The sequence below is a fragment of the Rhinopithecus roxellana genome, chromosome 7, assembly GCF_007565055.1.
Source record: "Rhinopithecus roxellana isolate Shanxi Qingling chromosome 7, ASM756505v1, whole genome shotgun sequence".
Taxonomy (NCBI): Eukaryota; Metazoa; Chordata; class Mammalia; order Primates; family Cercopithecidae; genus Rhinopithecus; species Rhinopithecus roxellana.
The window spans coordinates 150,961,821-150,988,255 of NC_044555.1; the positions used below are offsets into that span (position 1 = coordinate 150,961,821).

Genomic DNA, 26,435 nt, shown 5'->3' on the forward strand with positions numbered 1-26,435 from the left:
GACAGAGTCTCACTATGTTGCCCAGGCTGGCCTTGAACTTCTGGCGTTAAGCAATCCTCCTGCCTTGGCCTCCCAAAGTGCTGGGATTATAGATGTGAGGCACTGTGCCTGACCCTCACCATTTTAAAACTTCTTTGGTGTATATATCAGTGACATGTATTACATTCACAGTGTCGTGCAAGCATCACCACTATCTATTTCCAAAACTTTTTCATTACCCTAAACTGAAATTTTCTAACCATTACACAGTAACTCCCTATTCCCTCTTTCCCCTGCTCCTAGTAGCCTCTAATCTACTATCTGTCTCTATGAATTTGCCTATTCTAGGCACCTCACATAAGTAGAATCATACAGTATTTATCCTTTTGTGTCTGACTTCTTTCACTTATCATAATGTCTTCAAGGTTCATCCATTTGTACCATGTATCAGAACTTCATTCCTTTTTATGGGTGAATAATATTCTACTTCATATATATGAAGTCAGCCCTCTGTGTCTGAGGGTTCTGCATCCATAGATTCATCCAATTATTGATTGAAAATATTAAAAGATACAGATAACAATAAAAAATAATACAAATAAAAAATAATATTTTTTAGTGTAATAGTATTTTTTAGTGTAATAGTGTAATAACTATTTACATAGCATTTACATTATATTAAGTATTATAACTAATCCAGAGATGATTTAAAGCAAGCTTGTCCAACCCACAACCCAGGATTGCTCTGAATGAGGCCCAACGCAAATTCGTAAGCTTTCTTAAAACATTATGAGATTTTTGGGGGGGATTTTTTTTTAAGCTCATCAGCTATCGTTAGTGTTAGTGTATTTTATGTGTGGCTCAAGACAGTTCTTCTTTCAGTGTGGCCCGGAAAACAAAAGACTGGGCACCCCCTGATTAAAGTATACAGGAGGATGTGCATAGGTTATATGCAAGTACTACACAATTTTATATAACGAACTTGAGAATCTGTAGAGTTTGATATGATGGCGGAGAGGGGAAGTCCTGGAACCAATCCCCTGCTGATAACAAGGGATGACTATATCTCATTTTGTTTATCCATTCATCTGTTGTTGGACATTTGAGTTGTTCCCACCTTTTGGCTATTGTGAATGATGCTGTGTTGAATATTGGTATATAAATATCTGTTCAGGTTCCTGCTTTTTCAGTTCCTTTGAGTATATACCTAGGAAAAAAATTACTGTATCATATGGCGATTCTATGTTTAGCTTTTTGAGGAATCGCCAAACTCTTTTCCACAGTGGCTGTACCATTTTTCATTCCCTCCAGCAATCTATAACAGGGTTCAAATTTCATCACATCCTCACCAATACTGGCTATTTTATCTGACTTGATTATAGCTATGCTAATAGGTGTAAAGTAGTCTTTCATTGTGGTTTTGATTTGCATTTCCCTGATAACTAATGATATTGAGCATCTTTTCATGTGCTTATTGGCCATTTGTATACCCTCCCTGGAGAAATGTCTGTTAGGATTCTTTGTCCACTTTTAAATTGGGTTGTTCATTATCCTATAGGGTTATAAGAGCTCTTTCTGTATTCTAGATACAAGTCCCTGGATACAAGATACATGATTTACCTGGGAGTTACAACTAAGCTAGAGCCACTTTAAGTTATTCTCTTTAGGTTTTCCAGGCCATCCCATTTGTGTAAATTCAAACTGCAGATATATATATATATATATATATATATATATATATTTTTTTTTTTTTTTTTTTTTTTTTTTTTTTTTTTTTTTTTGAGACAGAGTTTTGCTCTTGTTGCCCAGGCTGGAGTGCGATGGCGTGATCTTGGCTCACCGCAACCTCTGCCTCCCAGGTTTAAGCGATTCTCCTGCCTCAGCCTCCCGAGTAGCTAGGATTACAGGCATGCACCCCCATGCCCAGCTAATTTTGTATTTTTAGTAGAGACGGGGTTTATCCATGTTGGTCAGGCTGGTCTCGAACTCTTGACCTCAGGTAATCTGCCTGCCTTGGTCTCCCAAAGTGATTACAGGCATGAGCCACCACGCGTGGCCAAACTGCAGACATTTTTTGAGCTGGCTTGAGGTTACAAATTCTTAGGAAAGGTTTTATTTTCCTTTCACCCATTTCCACGGTCAAGACCAGAAAGTTTACTTGCTGTCCTGTTCAACACAGTGGGGTTTTAATTTCACAACCATACACTTAGTGTGTAGCTCTTGGGGGTTCCAGTTTTTTATTATAATAGATCCTCTGCATAATCTACACATTGGGTGGGTCCTAAGCTTTATCCTCTGCCTACCCTACCCCTGCCTCCCTTTGTAGCTATTAAAGTCGTAAGTTCAAAGTTTTTAAGGTTTGGCAAGAAATATTGGTGAGAAAGCTTGTTCAATATTTAGTGTTTCTACTTTCACTTTGTTTTTGGGAACTGCAGATTCTTGCTTTCATGCCAGCTCTGAAACATGCTTCAACAGCTGGATATGATGTCAAAAACATTGCTAAGTTGGCAGGAAAGCAGTCAGGGTCATTCGGCGTATCTAATACACAATATTTCTGTAGATGGTTATCAGGTCATTGGAATTGAGGTCAGTAAACTCTAAGACCACGGTGATTTGTTGATAGGGACATTAAAGTCATCTGGCATGATATTGGGTTTAGAGTTAGAGCTGAAAACTGAATGAGATGCCCAAATCCTCATGGAATTTTGGGGAAGGTACTAGGTTAGTAGTGAGCTGACAAGGTATAGGTAAGGTAGAGGTAGTAAAGTTGGGTGAACTAAGTCTCAGAGGAGGTCTTTTTCTATACAAGGGTGAAAGAGTGGTAACCTTGGAAGTGTCGATAGAAAGTAAGGATGCAGGATGCTTATCCCTGCTGCATGTCTTGTGGTGCACAGGTGTGGTTGAATGACAAGTGGTACATCATTGTCTCTCTCTTAACCTTTGACATCTCTCTTAACCTCTGACATCTCTCTTAACCTCATATTGTTTCTGTTCATAAACTGACCAAATTGCAATACAAATGAATTCTGTGTTTAAACATACTTTGTAAAGAATAGGAAATAAGAAGATATGCTTTCTCCTTTCCTCTAATAGCTCAATAGACTGAGTTCTTCCAGGCAGGGACTGAGCCTTTTATAACCCAAGTACTTATTAAAGTACTTGCCATTGAAATAGCAAAAACTGCAATTACTTTTGCACCAACCTAAATATTTGACAGAAAGGCAATTTTAAAATAATTAATATATATGAGTTTTTCCTTTCTACATGTGATTAAAAGAGAATGTCAGATTTCCTATAATGCTGGAGTCTAGGGCAAGTGATTGTGTAACACTCATTTCATATTCAACATGATAGTGTTGCTAATAGTTCATATCCTTAAGCGTATGAGGTAACACATTTTTTATACTGAAAATTGCTATTCTCTGGGTAGCATATGGCAGACATGGTCATAACATGTATTCTTTCTTTTAAAAAAAGAGTCCAGCCAGGCGTGGTAGCTCACACCTGTAATCCCAGCACTTTGGGAGGCCAAGGTGGGCAGATCACCTGAGGTCGGGAGTTCGAAACCATCCTGAACAACATGGAGAAACCCTGTCTTTACTAAAAATACCAACTTAGCCGGGCGTGGTGGTGCATGCCTGTAATCCCAGCTACTCGGGAGGCTGAGGTAGGAGAATCGCTTGAACCCGGGAGGCGGAGGTTGCAGTGAGCTGAGATCATGCCATTGTGCCCCAACCTGGGCAACAAGAGTGAAACTCTGTCTCAAAAAAAAAAAAAAAAAATCCATATCTAAATTCATGCTTATTAAAAATATGTTTAGATTCTTTCTCAAACCATTTCTAAGTACAGAAGAGGCAATATGGAATATGCTGTAGTTTAGACTTTAAAGTTTAGAGTCATGACTACAAAAATAACAAATTTTTGTTTAAAGAAAGTCTTTGCTCTTGTTGCTTTCTCTAGTACTATTAAATACTTTATTTTTTCACTTTCCTGTTATTTAGAGAAGGTGTTGGCAAACTTTTTCTTAAAGGGATAGGTAATACATATTCTGAGCATGAAGGCCATATTGTCTCTGTCGCAACTATTCAAGTCTGCTGGTGTGGTGTGCAAGCAACTGTGGACAATAATAAATTAATGAATGTGGCTGTGTCCCAATAAAACTTTATATACAAAAACAGGGAGACCATAGTTTCCTGACCCCTAATCTAGAGTAAGACCTCTACAGATGGACACTGAAAATGAAATGGTAGAAGGGAATCAGTCATTCAATAATTTAATTAGCAAATTGAGTGCATGCTATTTGCCAAACTGAAGACTAAGCTGTTAACTAAATTCTTGTATATATACTGACTGGAGTATGAAGCATCATTGAAAATGATAAGTTTGAAGAATAGACAACATGGGAAAATGGTTTTAAATAGAAAATCAGGATAAAAGTTTCAAGTTTATGTCTTAATAAGTATGGGCCAGATACAGTGGCTCATGCCTGTAATCCTAGTACTTTAGGAGGCTGAGTCAGGAGGATCACTTGAGGCCAGGAGTTAGAGACCAGCCTGGGCAACATAGTGAGACCTTGTCTCCACCAACTAACAATACATACATACATAAAAATATTGAAAGGAATAACAACAATTCATGCATTCCTTTCAGTATTTGTATATAATAACAATTCATGCATTCCTTTCAATATTTGTATGAATTTATACAAATATTGAAAGGAATGCATGAATTGTTGTTAGGTAGAAGGATGATAGGTAATTCTGTTTTTCAAATTGTCTGCAATATCTTTACATTCCAAAAATAACTAAAAAATTACCTAATGAGATGCTGATTAAAACTATTGTTTTTTTATCACTATATAGTAGGAAAAAGAGACTCTTTGTAAAACTATTGTTCAGTGAAGTCCTGAAGGTTTTTTACTTAATCAGTGTAAGATTGACATTTGAGGAAAATGTGTTGCCCCTCTGTTCAAGACATATTATCATTTCTCTTAATTTTTTTTTTATGTTTTAACAGTGCCCTTATGTTTGCCATTTGTTATATTTACTTACCAAAAAAGAGAATGGTGAGTATTTTCATTACAGTTGTATTGCACTTTGTGGAATTAGCATTTGTATTGGCCTTTATAAAGTTAAAATAACTATTAGCATTAGTTATATGACAGAAGTCATTTTGTGGAAATTGCTTTTTAGTACTTTAAGAGCATCTGCTCAATGGCTTAACTGAACAGGGTATTTATTTTCTTGATATGTTATAAGAAGAAACTGTATGAACTGCATGGTGGTTAAATATAACCAATTTCTTTTTATTCTGAATCCGAATGCATGGTACCTCTTTCCTTTATGTTTTCTAGTCAAACCATTTCGTGTGAGAAAACTGCTTGATCTTCAGGCCAAAATGGTGAGTACCGAAAAGACCTAAGACCTGCCAATGTACTATGTACCAGGTACTGAGCCAGGCATTGGGAATACAAAATCAAATAACTCGATCTTTTTTTTTTTTTTTTTTTTGAGACAGGGTCTCACTCTGTTGCCCAGACTAGAGTGCAGTGTCACGATCTCGGCTCATTGCAACCTCCGCCTCCCAGGTTCAAGCGATTCTCCTGCCTCACCCTCCCGAATAGCTGGGATTATAGGCACGCGTCACCACACCCAGCTAACTTTTGTATTTTTTGGTAGAGACAGGGTTTCCGCATGTTGGCCAGGCTGGTCTGGAACTCCTGGCCTCAGTGATCCACCCGCCTCAGCCTCCCAAGGTGCTGGGATTACAGGCGTAAGCCACCGCACCTGGCCTATAACTCATTATCTTTAAGGAATTTATTTTCTGGGGAACTCAGTCAACAAAATGAAAAATCGGAATCAGACTTGGGGTCAAGGAGGAGTGGTGATGCTTGAGATAATTATTTTATTTTATTTTTATTTTATAGATGGAGTTTCACTCTTGTTGCCCAGGCTGGATTGCAGTGGGGCGTAAGCTCACTGCAACCTCCACCTCCTGGGTTCAAGCAATTCTCCTGCCTAAGCCTCCTGAGTAGCTGGGATTACAGGTGCCCGCCACCATGCCCAGCTAATTTTTTGTATTTTTAGTAGAGACAGGGTTTCATCATGTTGGCCAGGCTGGTCTCGAACTCTTGACCTCAGGTGATCCACCTGCCTCAGCCTCCCAAAGTGCAGGGATTACAGGCATGAACCACTGCACCCGCCCTGCTTGAGATAATTTTTAAGGGATGAATAGGATTTAAGTAGGCAAAGAAGGGAGAGAAGGTCATTCCTCCCAGAGGGAACAGCGTGAGCAAAGACATGGAGATGTCAAACAGCAAACATTGTTTAGGGAGCTGGGTTGGTATGGCTGTAACAGTAAGTGTTAGGGAGTGGTCATAAATGAATTTATATTTTGTATGGATGTGATCTAGGAAAGCTTTTTTTTTTTTTTGAGATGGAGTCTCGCTCTGTTGCCCAGGCTGGAGTGCAGTGGTGCGATCTCAGCTCACTGCAACCTCTGCCTCCTGGGTTCAAGCAGTTCTCCTGCCTCAGCCTCCTGAGTAGCTGAGACTACAGGCGCACACCACCACGCCAGGCTAATTTGTGTATTTTTAGTAGAGACGGTGGTCTCATCATGTTGGCCAGGCTGGTCTCAAACTCCTGATCTCAGGTGATTCACCTGCCTTGGCCTCCCAAAGTGCTGGTATTACAGGTGTGAGCCACTGAGTCTGGCCTAGGAAAGCATTTTAAGACATTATCTTCTGGATGCTTAAACTTCAGTGTATTCTCTGATTGTTAGCTCTAGTCCTTACAGCTCTCTTGCATTGTTATTTCCATTTTACCTGCCAGGTAACAGAAGTCTGTGAAGCTTTGGATATGAAACAATAGGAAGTAATAGTGGCCATGCCTAACTGGAGCCTTCATGGCCTACCTATAGGCATTTATTGAATGAAAGACACAAACACAGAACACATTTGTGCTTCTCCAATGTGAGGTCTCCTCTTAGTGCAGTTCAATGATTATTTTTTTATAGCCTTCTGTTTTAGTTCCATGGGTACAATTATTTTTTCTTAGTTCTCTGAAGATATCATTGGTAATATTTTTGTCCATTTTGAATCTTATTTTACATTAATAGAAATTATGAAAAAGATGTACCTTTTCCCATGTTACAGCAAAACGTTTCAATGGAATAAGACAATTCTTACCATAATAAAAGATCTTAGTACCTGGGTGCGGTGGCTCACACCTGTAATCCCAGCACTTTGGGAGGCTAGGTGGGCAGATCACAAGGTCAAGAGTTCGAGACCATCTTGGCCAACATGGTGAAACCCTGTCTCTACTAAAAATACAAAAAAATAGCTGGGTGTGATGGTGGGCACCTGTAATCCCAGCTACTTGGGAGGCTGAGGCAGGAGAATTGTTTGAACCTGGGAGGTGGAGGTTGCAGTGAGCTGAGATCATGCCAGCCTGGGCAACGGGGCGAGACTCTATCTCCAAAAAAAAAAGGTCTTGCTGATTTGTATGAGCTGAAACACAGTGTATGTTCAAGTTAAAAAATGATTTATGAGATGATTGTCTAAAACTTTATAATGGAGACACTAAATGTATGGTTTCATTACTACCACTCTATACAGTACATCACTAAATTATTCCATTATCAATAAGTACCCATTTATAAAGATGCATACATAACATTGTTTTGGTTAGCTGAATTTTGATGAATTTGGCTAAGTCCAACAATATCAAACCAAGAAGGCATAGCCATGTTCATATGTAACCTAACATGCATGATAGTAACAGGCATAGTCAACATATGTGAGGAAATACATTGGATGTGTGAATTTCTGATACCTGCCAAGGCATATATCCCGTCTGTCCCCATCCATGCCCCATAACTCCCATCTATGAAGGAAACAAAACCACAAAAATTGTCTTTCTGGTGGCAGGCATGAATGGTAGGAAGTGGGGCATTTTCCTACATACGCTAGGCCCTATCCAGAGCAATCTTTAGAACAAGAAAGGGGAATTAGGTCTCATCCTAAGGGTTGGTTCTCCCTCTACCAGGCATGAGCCTGTGTGTATACACTTTGGGCTGTGATTTTTTTCTGTTTCAAGCTTTGTCTCTGTTTCCTCGTAGTTTCTGTTTTCAGATTGTTTGGTCTTTCATGGTACTTTTTACATTTAAATTTTATTTTAAGTTTTTTTTTAGAGATGGGGGTCTCACTTTGCACCCAGGCTGAAGTGCAGTGGCATGATCATGGCTCACTGACACCGTGAATTCCTGGGCTCAAGTGATCCTCCCTCCTCAGCCTTTAGAGTACCTGGGACTACAGGCATGCACCACCAGACCTGGCTGATTTTTAAATTTTTTGTAGAGACAGGGTCTCTCTGTGTCACCCATGCTGGTCTCAAACTCTTGGGCTCAAGCAATTCTCCCGCCTTGGCCTCCCAAAGTGCTGGGATTACAGGTGTGAGCCACTGCTCACCAATGCTTGGTAAAGCTTAATTGTTCATATTTAAAAGTAAAACAGTAACATGATGATTGGAAACTTGTGTGTATGAGCAGGACTTGTTCATTGTAGGATCTTGATGTTTTGTTGAGGATCCTCCCAGATGACTATGTTAATATTCTCAAAGCAGAATTCTCCTGTTTCCTGTCTTATGGGGTTGCACAGTTGTACATAGAGAATCGTGTGTGTGTGTGTGTGTGTGTGTGTGTGTGTGTGTATTTATAATATTATAGGGAATTGGCTCATTTGATTATGGTGGCTGGTAAGTCCAAAATCTACAGGATGGGCCCGCAGGCTGGAGACCCAGGAGAGCTGATGTTCCAGTTTGAGTTAAGTGGCAGTCTACTATAGAACCAGGAAGAACTGCTGTTGCAGATAAAGTCTGAAGGCAGTCTGTCGGACATTTTCTTCTTCTTTTAGGACCTCTTCTATTCAGGCCATCAACTGATTGGATGACACCTATCCACATTGCAGAGGGCAGTCAATTTGCTTTACTCAAAGTCTACTGATTTAAATGTTAATTATATCCGAAAAACCCTCACAGAAACACCCAAAATAATGTTTCTCCAAATATCTGGGCAGCCTGTGGACCAGCCAAATCAACACTTAAAATTAACCATCCAATATGGTTTGGCTGTGTCCCCACCCAAATCTCATCTTGAATTATAATTCCCATAGTCCCCACATGTCATGGGACGGACCCGATGGGAGGTAATTGAATCATGGGGGCTGTTTCCCTCATGCTCTTCTTGTGATAGTGAGTTCTCACAAGATCTGATGGTTTTATGAGGGGCTTCCCCCTTTGCCCAGCTCTAATTCTTTTCCTTCCTGCCATCATGTGAAGAAGGATGTGTTTGCTTCTCCTTCCGCCATGATTTTAAGTTTCCTGAGGCCACCCTAGCCATGCGGAACTGTGAGTCAGTTAAATCTCTTTCCTTTTATAAATGACCCAGTCTCGGGCAGTTCTTTATAGCAGTGTTAGAATGGGGTAATACATCATCACAGGGTGTAAACCTGGCTACTGGTACTCTGAGACCTGAGCACTAGAAAGCAGTGAGAAATGGTCTTGGTATCCTCCCTTGGCTGTGCCTGGTATCCAAGTCCAGCTTCATTTTCAGAGAGTAAAGCCCTAATGTTTTGCCAGTATAATGAAGGAATTTGGGATTCTAACTGCTTCTTATATAGCCTTTCATACAATACTCCTGTTTTCTGTCCCTCTTGCATCCCCACTTTTTAGAGATATCTGGTCCCTCAACTCTTGATCCTTTCTGGGAGTTGTCAAGCAAGAATCTGATTTTTTTGAGGCTTTTTCTGTCTATACCTTAGATTTCATTTTATCTATTCTGCTAACTTGGTTTCTATTTAACCATCTTCATTCTAGGTTCCAAAATCTTATTTAGATTTCTCATATGCTGTTGTCTCCTCTCTTGTTCTCTTTGAACTTGTGGTTTGCTTTATCCTTTTGCATTCTTATTTTATTTATTTATTTATTTATTTATTTGTTTATTTGGAGATGGAGTCTCACTCCGTCACTAGGCTGGAGTGCAGTGATGCGATCTCAGCTCACTGCTACCTCTGCCTCCCAGGTTCAAGCCATTCTCCTGCCTCAGCTTCCCGACTAGCTGGGACTACAGGTGTGCACCATCACACCCGGCCTAATTTTTGTATTTTTAGTAGAGATGGGGTTTCACCATGTTGGCCAGACTGGTCTCAAACTTCTGACCTTAAGTGATACACCCACTTCGGCCTTCCAAAGTGCTGGGATTACAGGCATGAGCTACTGCGCCCAGCCACCTTTTTCATTCTTTCACTGTCTTTTAAATGGGGCTTTGGGAGAACCCAGAGTTAATCATATGTTCAATATGCCATTTTTGACTGGAAATCTCCCCCTTCCCTCTTTTAGTATTAACTTTTTAACAAAAAAGATAGTTTTAATTAACTAGACTATAAGTTCTAAAGGCCTCAGCGCAACTAAGTATTCTCTAAAAAGCATTCTAGCTCAAAACAAACACTCTGATACTCATTACTAATGGGTGTACAGGGGTTAGGAGATACTTTCAACATAGATAAACTGGGTCATTTTGGTTTTTTAATGCATTTAATTTCAAGAAGCTGTTATAAAATGGAAATATTGTATTTCTAAGCCTCATTTGCTGCCTTACTTTGTATAGTACTCGATTCAATAACATTTTAGCATAATAAAACAATTTGGTTACTTCCTTAGAATTCATTTTAGTGATATGCTTTCTCTGGATAACTAAATTTATAAAACAGGTATCTAGCAGTAATCACTTCTTTCATTGTGAAATTAGTGCTTTTGTTAAAACTTGTTTCAGTTATATCAAAGCTGCTTGATTATGGCATACCAATTGTAATTTCCTAGATAATTTTCCAATAATTATAATAATCAGGTATTAGCTTCTCTTTTGGTCCTATCTCCTTGAGGTCTAAATCAAAGATGAGTAAACTTTGAGTCCTGAGTATGCTACCAGTGAGAATAAGCTATGCTATGCTAGTAAGCATGACTGGTCAGCCTAAGGTATAGGAAGAGAAGAGAGAAAATACAAGGAAGAAGTAAAGTTGGAAAAGGTCGTAAGACAGAAGATCACAGTTTGGAGACGGTTGTTTTATGGTGGTTGACTTAAATGTCTGGTTACTCATTCCTTGATTTTTGATAGCATCTTCCTATAGCTATATCTCATAGTGAAATTATGGTCTGAATATACTTTTTTCCTTCTTATTGGTATTTGTTTCCTCAGTTTCTTAATAGCCACAGAATTGAAAATGGAAAACTTATTTTATTTCAGGGAATGCAGCCTCATCTCCAGGCTTTGTTGTCGCTGTATAAGTTCTTTGCTCCTGCTCTGATTTCTGTATCTTTGCCTGTAAGGAAGAAGGTAAGGGATTAAGGAGAGAGAAATCATATTGAGATTGAAATATGTTATTTTTGGTAAAGTTAACTTACCGATTTCAACTAAAATACTGTTTGGGGAAAGCTTTTTAAGGGATTGGCACTTCGTGTTGATCCCATTTGGTGTATTTAATAGATTACTAATCAGAAAAAAAAATAAGTGCATTTGTATGGTGTAAAGGATTTCATAATATATTTTCAATAATGAGGAGTTTTAGACTTTATGTTGCTCCAATTTATGGGTACCTACTCTCTTGTACTTTATATCCAAATTTATAGATATATTTTAAGAATTCAGAGAATCTGTGGAAGATGGCTCTGCTTGCCATGAAGCAAAGAAACCGGGGACCTTCTCCAGAACCTCTGAAGTTGATGTTAGGTCCAGCTAATGTTCGTCCTCTAAAAAGAGTAAGTATCTAAAGCTGAAACAACTTACATGGCTTTCTTTTATTAAATCCAAGTAATAACCATTCAGATCTTAGAGGAGATTATAGATATTTAAGTACATGTCAGTTACCCAGGATTCTGTGTCAGCTGTATTCAGATTCCTTTCATTGAAACATGTTAACAACTGCTTTTATATTTATGGTTTGTAGTCTGTTTAGTCCATTGATAGATTGTTTTGTTATCTTTCTTCAGAAGTGGAATTCTCTCTCAGTTATACCAGTGCTCAATTCCAGTAGCTACACTAAAGAGTGTGGAAAAAAAGAGATGAGTCTTTCTGATTGTCTGAATAGAAGTGGATCATTTCCACTAGAACAACTTAAAAGCTTCCCCCAACTTCTACAGAACATCCATTGCTTAGAGGTATGTGACTGGACCATGTGCTTCTTTGCATTTTCTATTTGAATTTCATGGCCCTTTCTTTTCTTTTTTTTTTTTTTTTTGAGATAGGGTCTTACTCTGTCACCCAGGCAGTGGCGTGATCTTGGCTCACTGTTGCCTTGAACTCCTGGGCTTATGTGATCCTCTCACCTCAGCCTTCCAAGTAGCTAGGACTATAGATGTGCATCACCATGCCTGGCTAATTTTTAAAACAATTTATATCAGGCTGGGCACGGTGGCTCACGCCAGTAATCCCAGCACTTTGGGAGGCCGAGGTGGGCAGATCACTTGAGGTCAGGAGTTCGAGACCAGCCTGGCCAGAATGGTGAAACCCCATCTCTATTAAAAATACAAAAATTGGGCTGGGTGCGGTGGCTCACACCTGTAATCCCAGCACTTTGGGAGACTGAGGCAGGCGGATCACCTGAGGTCAGGAGTTCGAGACCGGTCTGACCAACCTGGAGAAACCCCACCTCTACTAAAAATACAAATTTAGTTGGGCGCGGTGGCGCATGCCTGTAATCCCAGCCATTTGGGAGGCTGAGCAGGAGAATCACTTGAACCTGGGAGGCGGAGGTTGCAGTGAGCTGAGATCACGCCATTGCACTCCAGCCTGGGCAACAACAGCGAAAGTCCATCTCAACAACAACAACAAAAAAATTAGCCTGGCTCGGTGGTGCATGCCTGTGGTTCCAGCTACTCAGGAGGCTGAGGCACAAGAATCACTTGAACCTGGGAGGCAGAGGTTGCAGTGAGCTGAGATGGCGCAACTGCTCTCCAGCCTAGGTGACAGAGTAAGACTCCATCTCAAAACAAACAAAAAAAAAATTATTTAAAAAATATGTTGCTCAGTCTGACCTCAAACTCCTGGGCCCAAGTGATCCTCCTGCCTCAGCCTCCCAAAGTTTTGGGATTATAGACATAAGCCACCATGCCCAGCCTATTTTTGTTATATATTTTCTATATGACGATTCCCTTATCCACTTTTCAGATACTTAACTGTTGATCAGTTGTTCTGTCATTGCAGCTGCCTTCTCAGATGGGCTCAGTGCTAAACAACTCTCTGCTGCTTCACTATATTAACTGTGTCAGAGATGAGCCAGTCTTGCTGAGGTTTTATTACTGGTTGAGTCAAACATTACAAGAAGGTAAGAATTGAGTGAGGATGGACCAAGACAGTTAACAAATGGGTTTATTTTATAAGGGTGCCAAATTCTAGACAACAGGAGTCTTCATATGCTGTAAGTATGTCTGTGGTAATCTTATATTTAGAGTATGAATGTTTCTGTTGTTGTAATTTTAAGGCATTAAGAAGGTGGAGGGATTTTGTTAAGGAAACACTGCTGGATGGCCACCAAAACTCACTGGGTGGCTCCACTTTGATGACTATCACAATTCAAGGATTCTTCATCTTTGTATATTCAGAAACTTGCTGTTAGGGCCCCAGAGTCATCCCGTTAATAGTAACGAAACTCAAAAGAGACAAATGTATAAGCCAGAATGTCAGCTTATTATAAAATTAATTATTTCTGGTAAACAAAATGTTCATATCTGCCAACCAGAATATCCCCTCTCTGCTGTCAGCATATATGGGAGTCAAATTTGTCATTAGAAGATTTCTTAATTATAGAATTAAAGGAAAGGGCAGTGAGAAGTCTTTCATCCAGGCCATAGTAAAGCCTGAGCATTTCATTCCTCCAATGGTGGGGGGCGGTGGGGAGGGGCAGGTATATTTCTCTAGAGATAGTATTTCTTTTGACCAAATTTGAGTGTTTCTTTACTGGATACTGGATAAGCAACTCCTGACTCTTCTGGTGGTTAAAGTTGCTTTTAGTTGGTTCCAGTCCAATTCTCCTTCTTCTGCTCTGAAGAATATGATACACAGTTTATTAGATTTCCACGTACTAAATTTCTGTCACTCTTACATTATACCTAGCCTACTCTAATTGAAGTTTAGGGTATTCTAAAACTTTTAATTCAGATGTTTATACTTTCTTGGATTGATTGCTATATGATATAAAGCTTATCATATTCATTATATGTGAATTCTCTCCATTTCTATAAGCTTTTCCCTATATTTACACTATAAGCTTTTCCCTATATTACCAAGTTGTTGAGGAACATCTCACTATCATCTCCATGTATCTGTTCCAGTCTACATCATGAGTTAGCTAGGATGTATGAGACTTATGGCTTTTTTACTTTGTCACTTGTCACTTTAATGATAATTATGTTTTGTGCACTTTTTTATTGTGGTACAACTAGATGCTTATATTTACTGTTTCTTCTCTAGAATGTATTTGGTACAAGGTGAATAATTATGAACATGGAAAAGAATTTACCAACTTCCTGGATACTATCATCAGGGCAGAGTGCTTCTTACAAGTAAGATTTCACTTGCTTCTTCCACTCTCCACCACTCTTTACTAAAATTTATTTAGATATCCATTGAAAACTTTTTCTTGCCCGGCTGCAGTGGCTCACACCTGTAATCTCAGCACTTTGGAGGCCAAGGCAGGTGGATCACTTGAGCCCAAGAGTTCAAGACAAGCTTGGGCAACACAGCAAAACCCCATCTCTACAAAGAATACAAAAATTAGCCAGGCATGGTGGCATGCATTTGTAGTCCCAGCTACTCAGGAGGATCAGGTAGGAGGATCACTTGAGCTCAAGAGGTCAAGGCTGCAGTGAGCCGTAATTGTGCCACTGCACTGCAGCCTGGATTACAGAGTGAGATCCTGTCTCAAAAACAACAACAAAAAACCTTTTTTTTAAATACCTGACATCTTTTGTAAATAGTATTTGTTCAGTTTGAAGCTCATTATAGATAAAGCTGAGTTGGACTTTTATCTTTGCACTGTTAGATTTAAAGAAAGAATATGTTGTATTATGCAAATAAAAGGGGAAAGCCTGTAATTTAAGAGAACAAACTGAAGATAGAATTAAATGTATTCAGTTAATTGAATTAGCCAGTAATGTAAATTTCATAGGGTCACTACTTATATCCTTATAATCAACAAACATTTTTTGATCACCAAATATGTTCCAGCCAATGGACTATTTGGTCTGGGTAACCCTGAGTTGTATTTTAAGCTGCAGCTTAGGTATCAGCACCATCAAGAAACCTTCACTTATTGCCCAGTGTGGGTTAGCTCCTCGTTCTATGTGCTCCCATGGCTCCCTGTGCTTACCTCTATCGTGACACTTTTAGCATCCATTTTTTCCACTTATGAGCTCCCAGCAGGCAGAAACCATGTCTAACTTTTCTTCATGTATAGATGTTCAGCTTGATTGATAAATGTTTGTGGAATAATTCTTTTTTTTTTTTTTTTTTTTTTTTGAGACAAGGTCTTGTTCTGTTGCCCAGGCTGGAGTGTACTGGCACAATCATGGCTTACTGCAGCCTTGACCTCCTGGGCTCAATTGATCCTCCCCGCTCAGTCTAGTTAGTAGTTAGGACTACAGGTGTGCACCACCACTTCTGGCTATATTTTGTTTGTTTGTTGTATTTTTTTTTTTTTTTTTTTTTATAAAAATGGGGATTTACCACATTGCCCAGGCTGGTCTCAAACTCCTGGGCTTAAGCGTTTCTTCTGCCTTGGCTTCCCAAAGTGCTGAGATTACAGGTGTGAGCCATCACACCCAACCCAAGTTTTAGGGATTTGGTGTGAAACCATTTAATTGGAAGCTGGGTGCAGATGATGGTAGTGAGGATAGCAATTTAGGTTGATGTTTACATTTTCTACTTGGGAAGATGGATGGCATTCACTGAGAAAAGAAATGTAGGAGGAGCAGGCTTGGAAGGAAAGATGTTTCACCTAAGAGAGTCCTAATGGGACATCAAAGCGGTCATATCCAGTACGCAGTAAAATGATGAGTCTAGAGCTCAGGAATGAGATTTGGGCTAGAGATACAGATTTAGGTACCCTCATGTTAAAAGTGGCTTTAGCTATGATACGGATGAGATTGTACAGAGAATTCATGTCATGAAAAGAAGGTCTGAGGATAGAGTCCTAGTGCATGTCACTGTAAAAAGCTTAGGTGACAAAGGGAAAAAGGGAAGTCCCAGATCCTCACTCGGGTGGAAATATAAGCAACCTAGACATTTGAGCCTCTAAAGATGGAGCTGCCCAGAGTTGAGATTTGGTCTATGGCCTCTAATGAAATTCTAGCCCCACTACATAATATTGTATACATTTTATTGACTGTTCAAATTACTGCATGTATCCCAAGATAGTAAATTTTATTTTAAAAAAAATATTCTATAACTTTTAACCTTCTTTCTAATTGATGAAGTTTTATGGTATTTGAGAACTATATTGATAAAGATGGTAATGTATGCAAATACTAATCATCTCATCCTTTTTCTGAGGAAGTCTGGCACCTAACCTAAGGCTTTTATTATATTCATGACAAAAGAATTAGTCTAAGAGTGAAGCAACTATAGCACAAAATAAACTGGTTGTTTAGAGCGTAATTTTGTGACTGAAGAGTTCCATATAAGGATTTACTATTCACTTGTGTTACAGGAGGGGTTTTATTCCTGTGAAGCATTCCTGTATAAGAGCCTTCCTCTCTGGGATGGCCTTTGTTGTCGGTCACAGTTCCTTCAGCTTGTGAGCTGGATTCCTTTTAGTAGCTTCTCTGGTATGTACCATGAAAATTTGGAGTCATTTAATTCAATGTACTAAGATTGAAAGGATTTTGAATAATCTTTTTTTTTTTTATTCCTAGAGGTGAAACCACTTCTTTTTGACCATCTAGCACAGCTCTTCTTTACATCAACCATTTATTTCAAGGTAACAAAAACTTGCCTTGCTTAGATTTAACAGGATGTATTATTCTATTGCTAGTGGTACACAATTCCAAACTGACATTACAGCAATGGTTTTATAACAGGATTTTCTTGCACCTGGGCTTTGAGGTGCTGCATCATTCAACTCAAAGTTAATGCATAGAATGTTCCTTTTTTAAGGCTGTGTTGCATACAGTTTTCCTGACCTGTTCCCACTTGTAGCAAATGACATAGTGAACGAACAAGTGGCAGACGCATATTAATAAAAACAAATGAACTGAGAAATACTTAGTTTGATTGTTGTGGTTTATATTTTTGTAGATACATTTATTCATTTCACAAATATTTTTTGAGCACCTACTATATACCCTTCTTGACACTGGGAATATAGTAGTGACCAAAGCAAACAAAACCCCTTGACATTCATATTTTATATTTATAGTAATCGTCGTTTTCTGCTAATAAAATTGTTCCAACCTTATATATAATATGTTACTATTTTGGGGTGGTCTCCAAGGAGACCAGTATGGCTTCCAGAAGTTCTACCTGAATGAGTTTGAGAGCCACTTTCTTATAGAATGGTTATTCCTATTCTAAAAGAGGGGCAATTAAGTAATGTTTCTTTTATAACTTTTTTTTTTTTTTTAACTTAAATCACTTACTGTTGGCCACATTGACAGGAAACATGTTGTCCTGGTTAGTGTTTGTCATAATTGAATGGCACTTGATTAATTACCTATCACATTAAATTGGATTTGAGGTCTATTTATGTTAATTGTAACTTGTACATCCTGACCAATATCATCATTCACATGATATCCACACCAATTCTCCCAGCTAATAAATTTTCAGAGACTTCAGTTTGAATTTTTTTTTTTTTTTTGCAATTCTCTCTCAATCTTCTAATTGGGTTATTCTTTGTTTCTTCTCTTATTCTTCCACGCTAAAGAACTGTTTAAACATTAGGCTGGACCATAGGAAATTGCCACTTCTTGTACGTCAGAGGTGGTTAATGATTGGCAGTTTGCTGTGGTTCAACCGAATATGCATATACACTTTCATACACGTATATTTGAGAGTGAGAGGAGTGGGGAGAGGAAGGAAGGAAGGGAGGGAACAGACAGCAGGCTAAAAGCAGAACTCAGGGGAATGTACAGTATTTAATTCTCAGGCCAAGAAAGAGGACAGTCAGAAGGAATCTTAAGAAATTGCCAGAGGTATAAAAATAACCAGGAGAATAATAGTTCCAAGGAAACAAAGGGAATATAGGATATCAAAAAAGAATGAAGGAATGATGTTGCTAAGTATCCCAGGAAGGTTCAGAAGGATATGGACAAAAAAAGTTTCTTTTAGAATTGACAATACAGAGGTTTTGGCTTCCTTTGTGAGTAGTGCCAGTGGAACAACTTCTAGTTGTTAAGGTGGGATATGGAAATGTATTCAGAGGAGGTAGAAGTCAGATTGTGTGAGTTGAGGAGTGAGTGAAAAGTCAAGTCAAGACAATGAGTATAGAATATGTTTCAAAATGTTTGACCAAAAAAAAGTTGTAGAGAGAGCTATAAGGGGACTGTGAACCAGGGGAAGTTGTTTGTTTGTTTGTTCGTTAGTTTGTTTTGCCTCTAAAATGAGAGAAACGTGAGTGTGTTTATAGATGGAGTCGAAGGAGCTAGTGGAGAAGAGGGAGAGGTTGAAAATGGAGAAAGATTGGGGATAATTGATGGTACAAGGTTCCAGAAGAAATATGAAGGTATTGGGTTAAAACTAGGTAGTGAGATTTACTTGAATGGGTGGTTAGGAATTGGGAGGCACCATTTATCCTCTAAGACTGGGGAGAGGATGCGTGGATAGGTGTATATATAGATATATTTGTAAAGTTAGAAGAAAGGGCAAGACAATTAAAGTACTATGTGCCTAAGAATGTTAAATTTCTCAAAATAAGAAGCATGATTTACAGAATAGAATTAAGTAGGACACTCCAGGAGGGCGTTAGCTGCTTAGGACAGCCAGGGAGAAAAAAGAGCTGGTTAAAGACAAGTAAAAGGATTATTGAGCGTCATTAAGGGCCCAGCAGAAGTTGGTGATCGTAAATTTGAAATGGCGCCAATCTTTGCAGTTGTGTGTTTTCTTCCACTTACATATTGGAGAAGAGAAAGCAGTTTATGAGACTGAATCAGTTTGGGTTTTGCTGGTTGGAGTACAAGAGAGTTGTGATGAGCTGTGTGGTCTAGTCCAGATAGGAAAATAAGGCCAGGAGAAGGCTGATAAACCTGAAAAAGGACGTTAAAAATGAAGGTATTGACTGGGTGTGGTGGCTCATGCCTGTAATCGCAGCACTTTGGGAGGCTGAGATGGGCAGATCACTTGAGGTCAGGAGTTTGAGACCAGCCTGGCCAACGTGGTGAAACCCCATCTCTACTAAAAATACAAAAATTAGCCAGGTGTGGTGGTGCATGTCTGTAATCCCATCTACTCAGGAGGCTGAGGCAGGAGAATCGCTTGAACCCAGGAGGTGGAGGTTGCAGTGAGCCGAGAGTGCACCATTGCACTCCAGTCTGGGCAACAGAACAAGACTCCGTCTCAAAAAAAAAAAAAAAAAAAAATAGGAATTAAGGGGTTGAATATCTCTGATGTTGAGAAACAAGAGTAGCTATAGTTGGAGTTGAGTCTGTGAGAAAGCTGGAATAGGAGGTTATAACAAAGAAAAAAATAATAGATTTTGGTGTGGTTCAATTCAGGTTATGACAGCATCTACTGTGTGGCTGTGGGAGTGGGTAACTAAAGTGGAGTGAAGGTGAAGGTTATTTGATTCAAAGTCAAGGAACTGTGAAGCTGAAATGTTAGGGGGATCATTTGCATGGTCACTGGTGTAACTGAGGTATTGATGGCAGGACACAATTCAGAGTTCTAAGGTCCTCAATGAATCTGGATAAGATTCCAAGTGATAGACAGCAGAGATATGAGAAGATAAAAAAATAGAGGGTAGTGTAGCTGGATAGTATGAACAAAGGAGAAAGGGGTTTTTACACAAGGAAGGAGGAATAATGGTTTGGAAATAGAGTTGAAGATAACCTTTTGTGTTGTGTTTAGAAAAGCAAGGGATAGCAGACTCATGAGAAAAACTGACTGTAGCAAAATTCAATCAAATATTTAGCCTAACAAATTCAGCTTTTAGTAGTAGTTTGACTAATAAGATTCTTTCTGTAGCTCACAAATTATTTGTAAACAATCTTAAGGCAATGGAAAAAAAAACCATAATATACAAAAATCAAATGGATCAATTTCTTAGATGGAGTCTCACTCTGTTGCCCAGGCTGGAGTGCAGTGGCGCGATCTTGGCTTACTGCAACCTCCGCCTAGCAGGTTCAAGCTATTCTCTTGCCTCAGCCTCCCCAGTAGCTGGGATTGTAGGTGCCCTCCACCACACCCAGGTAATGTTTTGTATTTTTTTTTTTTTTTTGAGACGGAGTCTCGCTCTGTCGCCCAGGCTGGAGTGCAGTGGCCGGATCTCAGCTCACTGCAAGCTCCGCCTCCCGGGTTTACACCATTCTCCTGCCTCAGCCTCCCGAGTAGCTGGGACTACAGGTGCCTGCCACCTCGCCCGGCTAGTTTTTTGTATTTTTTAGTAGAAACGGGGTTTCACCGGGTTAGCCAGGATGGTCTCGATCTCCTGACCTCGTGATCCGCCCGTCTCGGCCTCCCAAAGCGCTGGGATTACAGGCTTGAGCCACCGCACCCGGCCTGTTTTGTATTTTTTAGTAGAGATGGGGTTTCACCATGTTGGCCAGGCTGGTCACGAACTCCTGACCTCAGGTGATCCACCTGCCTTGGCCTCCCAGAGTGCTGGGATTATAGGCGTGAGCCACCGTGCCCGGCCTGTATATTATCTTTTAAATTAAATCTGATTTCCTTCTTAAAGTAGGATTTATTTCTGATTTTATATTTACCTTCTCAAAGAAGGGGCTTATATTCTGTTCCACATTAGCAGTGGGAAGCTTAGTATAGGGCACTGCTTACTTCTAGTTGTTAAGGTGGGATAGATATGGAAATGTATTCAGAGGAAACAGTGTCCTGGTTTGGTGGTGAAGGAGAGCTAGGATATGATTAAGGTAAGAAGACAGAGAAAGCATACTTTGTAGAATATGAAGGAGTATGTTTAGGTTACCACAGAACAGAGGTTCTGGATACTGCAGTTGAGAGATTTGGAAAGGATGGGATCAATGAAAGAGGACAAGAAGCATAGAGACAAGGAAGAATAAGTGACTAAAGGGGCTTACATATTGGGAGGTGAGTAAGAGTAACAGGAATGTGAAATATGGTAGAATTAGCTAAACATTAGTTTCTGAGGCCTGTTGTAACTAGTTATTGCCTTGTTATTGTATAACTTGATTACCCAGCTTAGTCTAATAAATGAATAGTATTTTTAAAGCCTATTAAAATATTTTCACATTTTCAGTGTGTTTTGTTTGGGTCTAGTCAGTTATGCCTATCAGCAAATAACTTATTTTCACCGAAGAATTTTGCATGGGAAAGGCCCCACAAATCCACACTAATGTTGTTATATTTGTTTAGAGTGTTAATTTTTCAATATCTGTCCTTATTGATTTATCATTTTCCATAGAGTTGCAAACAGTGGACATAAATTAAAAAATTGGAATACGTAATTAACCTTGCATAATAATTTTCATGTTTCCACATAGTCATCATAATGTTGTTAATAGTGGCACTGTAGTCCTTAGTACCATAATTTATTTAGTAATTTATTATTATTTCTCTCTTTTTAGAGACAGGATCTTGTTCTGTTGCCCAGGCTGGAGGGCAGTGGTATGGTCATAGCTCACTGTAACCTTGAACTCCTGGGCTCAAGGGATTCTCCCACCTCAGCCTCCCAAGTAGCTGAGACTACAGGCATGTGCCACCAAACCTGGCTAATTTTTAAAGTTTTTGTAGAGACACCGTCTCATTATGTTGCCCAGGCTGGTCTCGAACTTCTGGCTTCAAATGATCCTTTCATCTCAGCCTCCCAAAGTGTTGGGATTACAAGTGTGAGCCACTATACCTGGCCTCTATTATTATTTCTAATTTGTTTCTTTTGTTGGAATAGATAACAGTCTCGAGCATCTTCATAATGTAGGTTTTTTTCTTAAACTCTTCCCTTGGCATACATTTATAGAAGTGAGGTTACTGGATGAAAAGTAAGGTGCTGTTCCTTAGCTAATGAGATGTACACTGCAAGTTCTTGGAAAGAAGGAGGATGCAGTGAATGAAGTGCTTAAATAACAAGAGTCTAGCAGCCATGGGGAAAGAATTGGGGTTTGGGAGATGATACTGGAATAAGGTAGACTAGCTAGGAGGATAAAGTGACCTCAAAGGTGTGAAGGCCTGGTCTTCACAGTTACAGTGGGATTGGGAAGGAAATGAACAAGTAGGACATTTTGAAGGAAAAAAAAAATTGATAGAAGATGGTGACTGAAGATAAAATGTAAAGGACGCACGATGACTTGAAGCTTTCCAACTTGAGATAGTAAATGAACTAGGGATATTTTGCCTGGAGGAAAAAAGGCTAAGATTTTCTGGTTCCCTTCCAATATATGAAGGATTGTCACATGAAAGGAGATCTCTGTGGCTTCAAGAAACAGAGGTAGATATAGGGCAGTATCTCGTAACAGTTAGAGCAGACTCATGATGGAATAAAGGACTTTCAGAGGTGATATATTTCTTGACAGTGGAGTAGGTCAGGCAGAGGTTTAATGGCTGTCTATTCAGGATATTTATGTAGAAAAGGTTCACATGTAGGGTAGAGCTGTGTTTCTCAACCTTATTTGTTTGTTCGTTTGTGTGTATGTGTGTGTGTGTTTTTTTAGATGGAGTCTTGCTGTGTTGCCAGGCTGGAGTGCAGTGGCATGATCTCGGCTAATTGCAACCTCATAAAACATAAAAACCTCATACCTTTTTTTTTTATTATTATTATTAAGGTAGAGTTTTGCCCTTGTTGCCCAGGCTGGAGTGCAATGGCAGGATCTCCACTCACTGCAACCTCTGTCTCCCAGGTTCAAGTGATTCTCCTGCCTCAGCGTCCCAAGTAGCTGGGATTATAGGTGCCTGCCACCACGCCCGGCTACTTTTTATACTTTTAGTAGAGATGGGATTTCGCCATGTTGGCCAGGCTGGTCTCGAACTCCTGGCCCCAAGTGATCCACCCACCTCGGCCTCCCAAAGTTCTGGGATTACAAGTGTGGCCACTGCAACTGGCCCCTCATGCCTTTCTTTAATGTGGTGACAGGGGTAGGGTAGGTGGGGAATTAAATAATTTTTTTTTTTTTTTTTTTTTTTGAGATGGAGTCACACTCTGTCACCAGGATGGAGTGCAGTGGCGTGATCTCGGCTCACTGCAACCGTTGACTCACTGGTTCAAGTGAGTAGCCTCAGCCTCCCGAGTAGCTGGGATTACAGCCACATACCACCACACCCACCTAATTTTTGTATTTTTATTTGAGATGGGGTTTCTCCATGTTAGCCAGGATAGTCTTGATCTCCTGACCTTGTGATCTGCCCGCCTCAGCCTCACGAAGTGCTAGGATTACAGGTGTGAGCCACCACACCCGGCCAAGATTTTTTTTTTCTTTTCCTGAGGTGGGATCTCATTCTGTTGCTCAGGCTGGTGTGCAGTGGTACAATCTTGGCTCAGTGCAACCTCTGCTTCCTGAGCTCAAGTGATCCTCCTGGCTCCGCCTCCTAAGTAGTTGGGACTACAGGCATGTGCCACCATGCTTGGCTAATTTTCATATTTTTAGTAGAGACAGGGTTTCACCATGTTGCCCAGGCTGGTCTCGAACTCCTTGACTCAAGGGATCTGCCCACCTCAGCCTCCCAAAGTGCTAGGATTACAGGCGTGAGCCACTGTGCACGGCCAAGATTTTTGTTTTCTTTTTTTTTTTTGAGACAGCATCTCGCTGTGTCAGCCAAGCTGTAATGCAGTGCCATGGTCTCAGCTCACTGCAAACTCTGCCTCCCAGGCTCAAGCAATTCTCCTGCCTCAACCTTCTGAGTAGCTGGGATTACAAGCATGTGCCACCACGTCCGGCTAATTTTTGTATTTTTAGTAGAGACGGGGTTTCACCATGTTGGCCAGGCTGATCTCGAACTCCTGACCTCAGGTAATCTGCCCACCTTGGCCTCTCAAAGTGCTGGTATTACAGGCGTGAGCCACCACGCCTGGTCAAGATTTTTGTTTTCTAAATATAACATTGTATATACCTACTGTGTACCCACAAAAATTAAAAATAAAATATTTTAAAAATGATAATATAACATTGTAATTTTGAATATCTTCAAATGATAAAATTCCTTGGTTGACACTGAAGTAGACTATTGTCTTAGATGATTCCAGAGTTGCTTTCAACTAGAACATACTTCTAACCTGAATGTGAGTTATCAAAAAGAATATTAATTGAACTGTTCTCTGAGGTAGCAGTGAGCACTCTGTTACTGGAAACACTCAAATGATTAGTAGGCCATTATTTAGTAAGAATTTTTAAGAAAAGTTTGCTGTATTAGATTTTGGGATGGTATGGATTGCTTTCAAATTTATAGATATCATGATTTATCATCATAAATGCCCCGGACAAATTTATGTCATCATTGTATGTTTTTGTATGTGATTGAGGCTTGGGAAATCGAGGCAAGGCCTGAGAAAAGAAAGACTAGAATTGCTTTTGTTTTGAAAGTCACAGAAGATAAGATAAATTTTTATGACCGTCAAAAAGGTGGCAAATTGTAATTGTAGACCACAAGGTAAAAAGGGAGAGGAATTCATATCTGTAGCGACTTCAAAAGTTCTCTGAGGGGGGATGATATAGATGCTGTTTTTATTTGATGATGTAATAGTTGTTATAAATGGAAGTAATTTAGAGAAAAGTCTGTTCTAGGCTGATAAGTTAGGCAGTCCTGTTGAGGTATGTTTCTTGTAGAGAAAATAGCAAAATAAACTTGTACTTGGCATTTGTCTGTCTTCTGGAGACTAATCGTGTTGTAGAAGCAGCTGTTGGGTTCGAAATTGGATGTGGTCATCTCCATGGTCCTTTTCATCTCTAAGCCTCTGTTAGTTCTGAACACTGTTATGTCTGAATGATTTCATGAATCTTTTTTCGTTTTGTCCCCCTCAGTGTAGTGTTCTTCAGAGTCTGAAAGAGCTATTGCAGAATTGGCTGTTGTGGCTTTCTATGGACATTCACATGAAACCTGTTACAAACAGTCCTCTGTGAGTTATCTAACGGTCTTCCACAAGAGACGATCTGTATACAAATGTTTGCATATGTTTAATAGTGTGGCATGAAACCTAATTTTTTCATGTAAATGCTTAGTAGTACTTTTCTGGAAGACTTTTTTTGTGACTTTTCACTCTTCTTCCCCCACAATCCTGAAAGGAAGACTAATTCTCTAAGTTCCTATTGTATAAATCAGAAAGCAACCCCTTATCTGCTAAGTGACTTCTTTCAAGAGTTAATATAAGAAAACACTAGGGAGCTGAGATTAGAATTTGCAACTTTGACTTTCATTCAGTTTAACTCATTTTATAAAATATATTCTTATATTTAAAGCCAATTTTCATGACAGCTAGAAAAATCTGTAACGTAATTTTGCGTACAACTTTGTTTTTATGTTTCTGTGCTGTATTATGGTTATGTGTGTTAATTTATCTTAACTTTGGCGTTTAAAATAAGAGCCCTAAGTTTTTGTTAAATGTGTGCTTTACCTTCAAAGTAAAAGTAAAAGACTAAATTTCAAGGAATGGCATAATCAGGTTGTTTTGACTCTTTCTACTTAAAATCTTTGCCTTCTCTTATATTCTTTTTTTTTTTTTTTTTTTTTTTTTGAGACAGAGTCTTGCTCTGTCACCTAGGCTGGAGTGCAGAGGCTCAATATCGGCTCACCTCAACCTCTGCCTCCCAGCTTCAAATGATTCTTCTGCCTCAGCCTCCCAAGCAGCTGGGATTACAGGCATGTGCCACCATATCCAGCTACTTTTTTTTGTATATTTAGTAGAGATGGGGTTTTGCCATGTTGACCAGGCTGGTCTCGAACTCCTGACCTCAGGTAATCTGCCTGCCTCGGCCTCCCAAAGTGCCGGGATTACAGGTGTGAGCCACTGCGCCTGGCCGCTTCTTCTAAATTCTATTATCAGTCACATAATTTTTTGACATTTGACAAACTACATTATAGAAAATTGCAAATATAATCAAAAGTAGAGAAAACACTGCAGTGTTACCCTTCTGTGCCCATTACCCATCTTCAACAGTTATCAACTCTTGGTTAACCTTTTTTCATCTATAATACCTTTCACCTTTCTCTTCGATTATTTTAAGCAAAACTCAGCTCCCATTTCAACTGTAAAAAATGGTACCATTATGACACCTAAAAAATTAGCAGTTCTTTTT

The 26,435-nt window shown here is 39.4% G+C and overlaps 1 protein-coding gene across 1 annotated transcript in view; it reads left to right on the top strand.

Moving 5' to 3' along the window:
* The window catches only part of CENPI (centromere protein I), a 67,855-nt gene that overhangs the window by 18,402 nt on the left and 23,018 nt on the right, over positions 1-26,435 (top strand). The window contains 10 exon segments of the mRNA XM_030934091.1: positions 4,996-5,044; positions 5,333-5,379; positions 11,278-11,367; positions 11,661-11,789; positions 12,021-12,188; positions 13,234-13,354; positions 14,500-14,591; positions 16,736-16,853; positions 16,941-17,005; positions 25,164-25,258. Coding sequence (XP_030789951.1) covers positions 4,996-5,044; positions 5,333-5,379; positions 11,278-11,367; positions 11,661-11,789; positions 12,021-12,188; positions 13,234-13,354; positions 14,500-14,591; positions 16,736-16,853; positions 16,941-17,005; positions 25,164-25,258 — 974 coding nt within the window.